Raw genomic sequence first — 12,285 nt, forward strand, 5'->3', positions numbered from 1 at the left:
TTTCCCTCCGCAGGGGTGGTGGCGGCGACATGTTGCGGCGACCGGCGTGGCAGGTAGGGCCGTGGGTGACGCTTTAGCGGTTCCTTGCGAGAGTCAGGCTGAGGCCTCGGCGGGAGCTTGGCCCTGCCTTTACATCCCCGGGCTGCCCGCACCGCCGCGGGTGTCGCTGGGGACAGGGTTGGGGGCGGCGCTGGTGAGAGCCCTCCCGCCACGGGGAGGGGATGGCAGCGAGGAGAAGCAGCTCTTTGCCACCTTCTCAGCGGGGCTTGCTGTAACCTCCTCGTCACGGACGCTGGTGTTCGTCGCCGTCCCAGCGTGCGAGGCAGGGGAATAACTAAGGATCCTGAAGCTGCTTGCCTCGGCGTTTTTGGTTTACAAGAGCCAGAGGAGCGCTCTGCTGCCTGGCTAGGCCTCCACGGAGCCTTGGCTGTGTTGCCTTCAGGCACCAGCCGTAGCCTGGGCCTTTACTGCAGCGCTGAATCAGCCCTTAGAAAAAAGGGTGAATTCTGTCGGGTCACTGGTGTTATTTCTGTTATTTTTCAAAAAACTACGCACCACTTCCCATGAAAAGGCAAGTTCTGTTTGCAGTTGTACTTTATGAGAGTACAAATGCTGGATCTTAGTTACTCAACTGCTGAAAAAATGTATTAAAAATTCCAGTTTATGCATGGAATGAGTCTCAGATGATTTGCACATACATCAATGAACTGTACAGATGTGCCAAAGAACTTCTGGTTTGCAATTTGTATTTCCTGTGGTTTAGCTCCTATGTTCAACATGGGACTGTCAGTCTTGTCTTCCTTTAAGTTTTACAACTACTTGTTATAGGCGATGAGCTTCTTTTTTTCCAGTTCCTGCATGTGGGCCTCTTGCAGAGGTGTTCCTGGGTTTTGTGGGATATTTTTTTCCTCACCCGTTCTTCTAGGACATGATACTTGCCAGCATCAAGTCAGTTCCTTTTCTTTTTCTCACTTGTGTTTAGCTGCAGCACTCTGGTTTTTGTGGCCTTGAGTTGCTGTTTGCTTGGGAACAAGAGGTTATCAGTGCATCACACTGCTTACAGCGGTGAATAGATGGACGTTTTGGGCACATTTTGTTAATCTCTGAAGTGAAGCAGAAAGCTGATGAAACTATCAAAGCTGAGTTTGTTTCCGAAAATGGAAGCTCAACCAACTGAACAACTCCTCCACTTCAAAATCCTCCCCCTCCTATTATGTATTACATGAAAACAGTAGTTACTGCTTGTCCCAAAAATAGTTGCTGGAGATGCACCTTTGGGCCATGCTTTTTCCTAGGCGGATTTTTAACCCCAGTTTAACCAAATATTCTTTGAATAATCCTATTGGCTTAATTTAGCTGAATGGATTTCTTCTCTCAGTTCTCCTCATAAGTTAACAGTAAAGAATGTAGTTGCAAAACCTCTGCAAGTGTTCAGAAAATGAGGTGTAAAAGCATGTGAATACTGTTCACACTCTGTGTCTGGGAAACTAATGTCTGTCTGTTCATTCAGGTGCTGCGCCAGTTTGTAAGACATGAGTCTGATACGGTTACTTCACTGGTACTCGAAAGATGTAAGTAGCTCCTGAGGACAAACTTAGCTGTTACGCTTTGTGGTTTTTATCTCAGTTTTAGAATGGCTGAAATATGCCAGGGGAGAAGGGGATGGGAATGGTATCCTGAATGAAATAACTAAGAATACGTTGTTTCAAACAAATAGACTCCTTAAGTTGCTTTCTGTCTGATCTTTGTCAAGCAAAGCAGCCTTTAAAGTGAAAAAGAAAAAAAGCCCTGACATGGAATACAACCTGTAAACAGCAGGTAGTCACGCTTTCAGTGGCAGTGAATCGGGTATGCTGTTGTCGTATTTTCTAATACCTGCCTTTAGGTGTCTCCTGTACTTGTTTCTCAGACTCCCATGTGCCTGGGGGACTTTTTTGGGGGCTGCTGCCCCAGCATGACTTGGTCCAGGTGTACACTTCAGACTTTACCATTCAGTTCACGTGCTCACTGTGTAAGAGTCATGCATCCCTGACCTCCTCCAGTTGTCCTTGAACAAGGAGAAGGAATAAATTGTGTCCACGTAGTCCTGGTACCTGTGTTTAAAAAAACACTCTCAGAGGATGGGGTGTAATAATGCAGCTTTGTTGTTTTACAAGTACTGTTTTAAGGGCAAAACAGTGCAATGCCACGGTTTTATCGTAATGAAAAAAAAAGTCAAGATAAGTAAATGCAAAATAGTCTCAAGTAACATATGGATGTGTCTGGGAAAAAGATGACAAAGGAACAGCAAGAATAAAGGACCTTTAGCTTTCTGAATGAGCTTATTCAGCAGTGATAATGACAGTACAGGCCAAAATTCCCAAGAGCTTGAAAAATGGTTAGGAGGTGCAGAAAGCTATTTTTCTGGCCCTTGACAAAAGTTGCCAACTTATGTCTTGCCTTGATTAGAAGCATCATAATTCACCACCTGTATATGTATTTACTCTCTCGTGTTTCAGCCATGAATCGTGTTCAGTTACTTGGTCGGGTTGGACAGGACCCTATCATGAGGCAAGTGGAAGGAAAGAATCCCGTTACCATATTTTCTCTTGCAACCAATGAGATGTGGCGAACAGGGGACAGTGAGTTAAACCAGGGAGGTGAGTCTGCAACAAGCAACGTGCTTTCACTGTGTTGTGAGGTGATGTGTGCATATTCCCTAGCACCATGCTATGTCTTTAGGCTGCCATGTACATCTCTTGGGTGCAGGGAAGTTCCTTAGAGTTCAGTGGAGGTGCTCGTGCACTTGCATGTCTCTTACTGATCCCCAGCAGCACGTACTGAATAGAGGTCTGCATGTCGACCTTTCTCTGGAGGAGAGGAGAGAGTGTTTAGTTGGCAGTTTTTCACTGTTGGAATTGCCAGAGGTATAGCAGGTTCTACCCTCTTACTCGTATTCCAAGAAGGGGAAAAAAAAACCCCAAACCTGTATATTTTCTCTTTGATTCTTCCATCAGTCTGCAGCTAGAGATGTCTTTTTTTTTTCTCTAACTTTTGTTCAATGTGGAATGTGTGAGGGGAATAAAATTATTCTGGTATGAGCGCTGGCTTGCAGGACATTTGACCTCTTGGTTTGAACTGTGCTGCTGCATTTTCATTTGGACATAGATCAGTGGTGCATTGAGTCCTAGTATATTTACCTTTTTGTGTCACTTTTCATAATTTGAGAGCACCAGCATGTTGAAACTAATTCCTGAGGCTTGCATTGAAAAGAGGATTTGGCATCCAACTTTATTATTTTTATGTAAATTAGGTGATATCAGTCAGAAGACGACATGGCACAGGATCTCTGTCTTCAGACCAGGCCTCAGGGATGTTACGTATCAGTATGTGAAGAGGGGGTAAGTGAATAACAGATGTGGTTGAGGATATAATGCCTTAATAATCGATTGATGCAATAGTGATGGTGACCAGGCTATACTATACTGATATATAGGTACCATAAAATAAGTTAGCAGATCTGCTACAAACAACTTGGGCAAAAGCCTGTGTGTTCAGAATGAGATACAGAGGGGAAAATGGCAGTACGGTTCTCTGACAGCAACCAAATTCTTCATTTTTTTTCAGTTCTCGAATCTATGTTGAAGGGAAGATAGACTATGGTGAATATACCGATAAAAACAATGTGAGACGGCAGGCCACAACAATTATAGCAGGTAAGGAACAACATACCAAGGCCTACCTTGCCCTTTTAAAATTGAGAGGGGGTGGAGGACCTCTGAAATAGAGCTTGGTTTGTCTTTATCCTCAGAATCCACACTTGGGTATTTTGAGAGAATGAATAGGCTGTGCCACTTGATGTCCTCTGGCACTGCTTGTGAAGACAGAAAATGAGAGCGGATAGTTGCAAACTGTTGTGTAGTTTCCTCATACAAACCATTGGTGCAGCAGGTAGATACTCTGTGTTTTAGGAACAGTGGTATGTAGTACTGCAGGTCAGGCAGATTCCTTTTCTAAGCAAAGTAGAGTTTGTTTAGTAGCTTTGTCTTGGTTTGGCAGGAAATCTTTTCTTCCTGTTTAAAAATGGAGGCTTTACCAACTTTAAGGACCTCTGTGAAAGAAGTTTTATGTGGGGGTAACTTAATGGAGAATTTAGAAAGCCTTCAGTCTGGTAGCCAGTAGTGGTAAGAAGAGCACAGAATGGAAAGGGAGTAGACTGGTCCCTTGGATAGACACAATGCAGAAGGAAACTGGGAAACTCAACCTTCTCCTTGAGCCTTTAAACAGTGTGAGCATCCTACATCTTTACTGTGGGTAGTGCCACTATCTTGTGGCTTTTGAGGGAGGACTAAAATAGTAGAGCAAATATTTCTGTTACGCAAGTATATCTAAAAAAAATGGCCAGAAGAGAAGTAAAAAATGCAACCTTAATTTTGGATGTTTCTGCTGTGGAGTCTCTTTGAAACAATAGTAATCAAACTTTCATATGGGCAGTTCAGCTGGGAGTGCTGTAGGTTTCTGTTTATAAACAGCTGGAGGGGAAAAGCAAGTCTCTTACCTTAATGGTTTCTTCTTCCTGTTCAATATTGCTAGTGTCAAGATGCTTTAGAAATTACTGGGGCTTGGTGAAGTACGGCCTTCCTATAGTCCCACAGGCTGATGGCATGGTAGTGTGTACTGAAAATGGCAAAAGAAAAAGGAAATAAGCTGTAACTGATAGAGATCACAGTCAAAGAACAAAACCATTCTTTTAAAACATTTCTGGTATCTTTGACTGTTCAGCAGCTTTTCATCAGGTTTAGCACACTTGTTTCATAGCGTATATGGTTGCCTTGAATTGTCAGCTTTCTGGGGAGAAAAAGCAAGAATTCTGTATCGGACACTTGTTTTATAAATGATTCTGTTTCAAAATGCGTATCTTTGCAGCTTATTTTATCACAGATACATTGTCGTCGTGGATGTGTGGACTCTCAACAGGGCAAAACAATCCTGAAGATTAATTTTTTTAATTTCTTTTCAGATAATGTGATTTTTCTAAGTGATGGTGGTGCGAAAGATAAGGCATGAGGTCTTTAGTGCTTGGATCCAGGTCACTTCATTCCTATTGTTTTACAGTGCATCATAATTCTCTAATTGTGTATTGCTGTAGCTTCATTAAAAAATAAATAAATAAAATGTTTGATACCTATAGGGTATCTCTGTGTGTTTGTGCTTTCTATCTGTTCATCATCATTTGGATTGATTTATTTTTTTGTTCTTTCTTAAAAGATAACCCAGGCAGCTCTATTAATTCTTGAGCTGATGAATATATAAATGGAAGTCACCCTTTGCAACTTCAGCCATTTTCCAACCTAATATCCTTGATTGCCTTAACAATCTCTCTTCTGTCTTGTGGGGCCTGGTAGCCTCTCACTGTTAACATCCCTCCTGTTTTGTAGGTGGTGTTCTCCATTTTGCCTTAACGAAGTCAAGGAGGTGATCAATTTAATGCAGAGCCATTGGCCTCAACTGGTGCTCAGGTTGAAGTTTCTCTGTCACAGACTTAGGGAAAGCCACCTGTGCTTGTGCGTCTGCCCCTCCACACTGATCATAGCATTTGATCAAATCAGGCCGTTCACCAAACCCTGCTTTGGTCATGTGCTTAGGTCTTCATTATTACAGCATTTGACATTGATGGTTCTGATGACATCAACATTTTCATGCCAGTTCATTGTGAGGGTGCTATGTCTGTCGTTTGCCATCGGGAGGAGCTGGAGGAATGGCTGCCTTGGCTGTTCCTTTTGAGAGGTCTGCAATAATTTGGTGAAAAACATTTCTGCTCCAGGATTCTCAGTTAATGTGGGAGTGGCATTTATTTTGCTTCAACTTTGTTTTATTGTCAGAAATTCCCACTGATACAGCATGATGTGAACAGGGAAAGAAAAACATTAGAGGTAACAATTTCCTCCCTTCAAAGCTGGTGGGATTTTCTCTCTCTCTCAGCCCAGTACAGAGCATGCTTATTTACAGTTTCTACAGCTCTTTCCCTTTACAGAATGACGATCTCCTTTAAGCTTCTCTCTATGAGCATTGTCAGTACTACCAAAACCTTCAATTCTTTCAGTTCAGCATTTATTTCTGATTGAAGTTAATGCTTTAACTATTTCAGCCCCTCTCACTGGCATACGGAGGTGTTAAACACGCTGGAAATGCTCAGCTACTTAAATGGGTTGTTACCCACAGGAGATTGTGATATTTTTTTAAATAGGAAGTTTTGACTTCCCTTAATTACTTCCAGTTCATTCTGAGCCTGTTGTACTGCTGGGGCAAGTTGTGATGGTATGCTTCTATAGTAGCGATCCAACTATGGTTTGTGTGTGGTCCACACATCTTTCCTGTTAGCTGAAAGCTGAGGTTTGTCTTCGGCTTTCTTCATACCTAGGAGGGCTCGAGTGAATGCACAAAGCCCCTGTTTGTTCAGGGTTTGTCTCCTTTTTTGTGCTCTGCTATGGTGGTGGAGCTCAACACAGTGACAAGAGCTCAATGACAGTGTCTGCTTTGAGGCCTGGGAACTGCTTTTCTACTCCCAACTCAGACCAGAGATGGCAGCGATGATTGCCTTCACCGCTGCGCATGAAGTGGCCAGAACTCCTCTCTGTGATGGCTCAGGATGGGAACAGAGCTGAGCTAGCACAAGCTGTAGGATTAGGTGCCAAGAAAGAAAAATATTTGCTCAAGGGCTTCAACTTTTCTTGCTTTTCCAGTTCTATTTAAGGTTACTAGCACACTTTTAAAGATTGGCCTGCTACAAAGACAGCACCTACCTACTGTGAGAACACACTTTGAAAAGCAGTGCCGTATCTCAAGCGCTCGTCACAATTCTGCATTAGGGCAGATTTTTCACAAATGATTTTGCATTAGCAACAGGCATAGTTACAGCAAAAATAACCAGTGGCAAAGATATGTTGCACATTCACCTCTCATGTCTGCTTTGCTGCTATGGGCAAAGTTAATCTATAACCAAGTAATTTTCATTATGAGAAAATGAAATGTGAAATCAGCATTCTTATAGCATCTGAGTTGGGGATTTTTATGGCAAGGTACTTGTTCTGTGAGGAAATGCCAAAGGATGGAAGTGGTATCTACTGGGTTAAAGACAGTGATACCTTGTTTATAACAAGGCAATGAGTATTTCTCCATGCTGTCCCTTAGTAAATGGCATTTGGCTTTTGCTTGTCCATGGTAACCTCTTGTGTAAACTGGATTAGGCAAACCCTGATTGCTTGCATCAACCGGGACATTTAGAAGTGTCTGACCTTAACAATGAGTTTATTTTATGTATTTATGGAGATAAATAGGAAGAGAGGAAAAAATGAAGATGATTTCTTTTTAAAATGACAAGGCATTTTAACCAAATATTTGGAGCATTTCCTAATAGCCCTGAGACAGAGCTATTCTGGTCTGCAACACAGCTCAATGCCACTCTCAGTTATTTCTGTCAGTCAGATATAAGGTGTAGGAAACTCTTCCGTGCTTGTTTCTGTGGCTGCAGTGCACTCGTTTGAGGAAGACACTGTGGGTATTGTGCCTGTGTCACACAGCGAAGGACATTTTCAAACTTAATTTAACTATGACCTGTATTTGGGAACACGGACACAATTCCCCCAACCCCACATAACACAGAGGGTAACAAGACGGCTATTGCAGTGAAGTGGGACTTGATTTCTTTGCTTGCTCTTCTCTTGCTTCTGTTTCACGACTCATAATTTCTGCAGACAGAGTAACAGGATGAATGAAGAATGACTGAGGGTTTGAACTAGTACTAGAATTACTACAGCTTTTTCCCAGCAGGTACCTGGCTTGCGTTCTAGCATAGCTGAAAGACTTGCACCTGGGTGACTGCACGGTGCCCTGCAGGAAGGCAGGAGGAACCCTGTCCCAGCTCTGCTGTGAAGACCAGCAGTGCCTGTGGGGGCCTGGTGAAAGCCCATGCAGAGAGGCCATGAATTGCAAAGGCAGGAAAGCTGAATTAGTGCTCTGAGAAGTCCCTGGGTGCCAGAGGTAGGAATATTCTGGTAAAGGTGTTTCTGTCAGTGTACCGATTACGTGGTTTTAGTAGTGGGCTGTCTCCAGGGCTGGTGATCCCACTTCTTTCACAAGTATTCATGTTAGAAAAATTAATATAATGCCAGGATTGTGGGAAGAAAACTTCACTATTCTGAAGTGCACCTTCTATTTTTAACTCTGAAATTTCTGTGGTGGAAGCCTTTTTGCCAAGCAGTTGAACACGTCTGTATGTACAAACTGAGACTTGGTGGCTGTTTTATCTTGGTGATGGTGAGCTTCTTTACAGCAGTGTGATTTAGGTCTCATTTACACAAGAAATTCACTTTGTTTAGTGCATTACCAGGTACTGGGTAGTGCAAGTAATGTGTTTGCACATGATGTACAAAGAAATCAGCTTTCATGGGGTTTCTGCAAAGACATCCTCATGTGGGAAATATGCATTAGTGTGCGTGAGATTTCTTTCATTTGCTTGTTGCTTTCTGTCCCAGATTAAAAAAAAAAAATCAACTAATTGCCATACCTTGCCATTTCAGAACAGTCTCCAGCAACTACTGTGACTAGAAATCGATTGCTTGCTCATTCTTTATGTTCTTAGTCCTAAAGCTTGTGATCTGTATCCTTCAAGAGGTGCTAAGTTTGTTGAAGAAACCTTCTCTAACTATGGCCGTGTTCTCTGGCTTTCAAGGGGTAACACACTTCATGTGTAGCTGGTCAAAAGCCTAGCAATTGTTATCCTGTAGGCTCTGTTGCTATTTGTTCTGTTCTTGCTGGCTGACTTTTCGAACTTATTTGAACAGAATGGCTGTAGAAGACAGATGGTTATCTTGATCCTGGTTGTCACAAGTCAGAAAAATGTCACCTGTAAATATTTAATGAGCCTTTGTGCAACTGACCTGATCGAGGACTGAGTAATGAAGTGGTTGCAGGAGTTGTGGCTTCGGTAACCCGGATCTGCAAGGAAAAGAGAACACCTTTCCTTTGCCAGGCTTTCTGTGACTTACTAGGCTTGAATTATTGCTAGCTTTTTTTTCAATAATGAAATTAATTGGTGTTTGTTTGGAGCTCTGCCTTAGCAGCCTCCTCTTTCATAGCTACTTTGGTGTTTTGTGGGGGCTTTCTATGTTTCTTCTGTGTGGGCTTTCTGCTCCTTGCAGGAAGGTGACAGAATGCTCAGTAAGAGAAAGCTGAACTCTCTTCTCCCCTCAATCCTATCTCTGCAGACAATAAAGCCTGCCTTTTTTATCTTCTTGTAGATTGACAGTCAATTTTGCACTGTCCTTCTGTGTTGGAGAGTGAGTTCAAACCCAGTTCAGAGTCTGTGGTGAGGAAATCATCTTACACAAATAAATAAATCAAAATGCTCTCAGAATTAGAGGAGTTAGAACTTAAAAATACTGCTAAAGCTGCATGAAGATGAAAGTTACGAAACACGGGAAAACCAGCAGTGATTTTCAGCATGCTGGTACCTATTGAAATCTACAATTTAACATTCTCCAAGCAGTATGGGAAAAAGTTAGGAGGACAGTTGTGTCTGTATAATGTTCTTGCTGGTTTTGTGGGGCTTTCCATGGTGCCTGATTTCTGGTGTAGTGACAGCTTGTGAGCAGCAATGCAATGACACGTTAGACTGCTATCCCATGTGCAGTGTCAGAGCACTGAATAATTAATATTCCCTGGAAAGGATTAATTGCCTCCACTTTTGTCTCTTCCTTCTTGGTGCCCTATAAGTGCTTCCAATTTTTAGCAGAAATTTGCTAATATAGTTTTATTTTCCCGGTAACTGGTGCTGCAGCACAAAAACTTCAGTGTGGTCTGTATGCTGTTGGTTGTCACCATAGGGGGCCAATTGGTCATATTTCCTTACAAAGTCTCAGGGAATTGTTTTAGGAACCTTGAAGCTCAAAAATGAGATGTAGCCTTGAACACTAATTTTAATAATATGGCAGGAACTGGCCAGGATGCCCAGTTACCAATGTCTAGTCGCTAGTTACCAATACCAATACAATGTTTTATATTGGTGAATATCCCCAGAAATGGGTAATCTCTGTGTATCAAAACATTTCAGTGGCCAAAGAAATCTTCCAGGATGCTTCTGAATACTTATCAGCACTGTGTGCCACAGGCAGCTGTGCCTCGGTACAAGAGAGCCCTGGGGGAGTGCAGAGGTGAGAGGGACACAAATTTACGTGATGCAGGAAGAGTGGAAACCATTGGGAAAAGCAACACGCTGTTTACCCAGGGTGCTTAATTTCCTGTGAGTGCTTTACCCCAGGGGGAACAACGGAAGTACGCACTCTGCAACTTGTTTCCTAAAGAAGTATTTCTTCCTGAGCAATGTGTTAGGACGAGAAAGTTCAGCCCAGTACTCTTGGTCAAATACCCATCCTTAAGAGACCCTCATCACAGAATCACAGAACATTAGGGATTGGAAGGGACCTCAAAAGACCATCTAGTCCAATCCCCCTGCCGGAGCAGGAACACCTAGATGAAGTCGCAAAGGAAGGCGTCCAGGCGGGTTTTGAATGTCTCCAGAGAAGGAGACTCCACAACCTCTCTGGGCAGCCTGTTCCAGTGCTCTGTCACCCTCACTTAGAAGAAGTTTCTTCTCAAATTTAAGTGGAACCTCCTGTGTTCCAGCTTGTGTCCGTTACCCCTTGTCTTATCATTGTTTGTCACCGAGAAGAGACTGGCTCCATCCTCGTGACACTCACCCTTTATATATTTATAAACATTAATGAGGTCTCCCCTCAGTCTCCTCTTCTGCAAACTAAAGAGATCCAGCTCCCTCAGCCTTTCCGCATAAGGGAGATGCTCTACTCCCTTATCTTCAGCATGTTCAACAAAGTCAGCACCTGCTTTCTTTTTTTAAGGTGGCTTTTATTTTGTTGGCTTACAAGACAAACATGTCCCTCCCTGTAGGCTTCTCACATTGGCAAAGTATTAATTTACTGTCCCAGCCCAAAGAAATCCTCTAGTTGCAGCAGTAACTTCAGAAGGATGTAATGCCATCCAACAGAGTGATGGAAACCCTTTTGATAAATGGATTATCACGAGGCCACAAAAGCTTTGAAAGTAAGAGTGCATCCAATGAAAACATGGAGGTTTCTGCATAAGGAGCTGACCTTTACAAGTTTCACAATCTGCATCTCAGGACTGGCACAATGTAATTGCTTTGACAACGGTGCCTGGCAGTGCCAGCACACAAGACGTTTGAACCTCCGGTCAGGCTTGCCAAAGTGGTAGGTAGCAATTCAGGCATAGTAATTTGGCTTTTGATGTTTTCTGTGCTGCTGAGGGCATACACTGGACTGACTTGTTTCACAGTGGCTTAAAATAACTCATTTTTGGTGGGGGCAGTTAGGAGTTTTCCCTTAGTACTCTTCAGTGAATAATGTAGCTTTTGTTACACTTTTTAATTTATTTTTTTAAGTCAAGTCAAAAAGATAAATAAATCTTGAAGTCACCATTATTCTTCCTCTTCTCATTGGTGTTGTGCCTGATGGGCGATGGGAAGTCCTTATGACTTTGTTGTCCTCAGAAGGCTGGTCGAGGCTCTCCTTAGCAAGAACTGTAAGGGTTTGCTCTGTGGGTGAATGGAAGTGGGATGTCATGAGAGGTGAAGTCTAAATGGGAGGTCCAATGTGTAGAAAAGAGAGAGCTTATCAGGGAAACCCAGTTATGATTCATGCATAACACAGCGTGGAAATGTCAATTAGCATTGAACTGACTCACGGCGAAATGCCTTGATTGAGGGCCAGGAGCTGAAATGAAGCGCTGAAGAATGCCCTGTTTCTTGAATCATAAAGATTTGGCGTCTTCCATTTTTAAAGAACGATGAAATGTCAGCGTTGTCCCAGCTTGGCATGAAAGCAAGTCTTAAAATATCAGAATTTCCCATTGACTGGGATTATTTTTACTGCTGGTTGATTAGCGCTCTGGGAACGGTATCAGACACTCAACGGAGGACTTGCTGCTGCCGATGCTGTATTATAAAGTGAAGTTTATCCTGAAGATGCTGGTTTTTTACAAGGTATATTCCAACATGTCTTTTCTCTAATAAACTACTAAGCTGTGCTCGGTCATACCAAACCATGAGCGCTTCCCGATTTTCATGCTTCCTTTTTAACTAAACCAGAAGGGCAGGTGGCCGCGCACCCCTTCCAGTCAACTCGGCAGCGCTGGGGGCGAAGGGACGGTGTGGGGCTGCCCCGGCTGGTTTCACCTCAACGTTCCCCTTATGTCCGAAGCAAGGCCCGGCCT

At 43.0% G+C, this 12,285-nt stretch overlaps 1 protein-coding gene across 1 annotated transcript; it reads left to right on the top strand.

Annotated features, from left to right (window-relative positions):
- The first annotated feature begins 6 nt into the window (after window positions 1-6).
- On the top strand, window positions 7-5,167 carry SSBP1 (single-stranded DNA binding protein 1, mitochondrial). Its single transcript, XM_010181160.1, has 6 exons — window positions 7-53; window positions 1,511-1,571; window positions 2,499-2,639; window positions 3,293-3,380; window positions 3,607-3,695; window positions 5,000-5,167. The coding sequence occupies exons 1-6, from the start codon at window positions 30-32 to the stop codon at window positions 5,044-5,046; spliced, it is 450 nt and encodes a 149-aa protein (XP_010179462.1). The 5' UTR covers window positions 7-29; the 3' UTR covers window positions 5,047-5,167.
- Window positions 5,168-12,285: the final 7,118 nt, after the last annotated feature.

The sequence above is a fragment of the Mesitornis unicolor genome, unplaced genomic scaffold (genome assembly GCF_000695765.1).
Source record: "Mesitornis unicolor isolate BGI_N332 unplaced genomic scaffold, ASM69576v1 scaffold45063, whole genome shotgun sequence".
Classification (NCBI taxonomy): Eukaryota; Metazoa; Chordata; class Aves; order Mesitornithiformes; family Mesitornithidae; genus Mesitornis; species Mesitornis unicolor.

What these genes read in the sequence shown, in the direction of transcription:
- SSBP1 (XM_010181160.1), top strand. Translation starts at nt 30, where the DNA reads ATGTTGCGGCGACCGGCGTGGCAG. An exon ending in TGCGGCGACCGGCGTGGCAG is followed by an intron (nt 54 to 1,510) that starts GTAGGGCCGTGG and finishes CTGTTCATTCAG; the next exon opens with GTGCTGCGCCAGTTTGTAAG. An exon ending in GGCCACAACAATTATAGCAG is followed by an intron (nt 3,696 to 4,999) that starts GTAAGGAACAAC and finishes ATTTCTTTTCAG; the next exon opens with ATAATGTGATTTTTCTAAGT.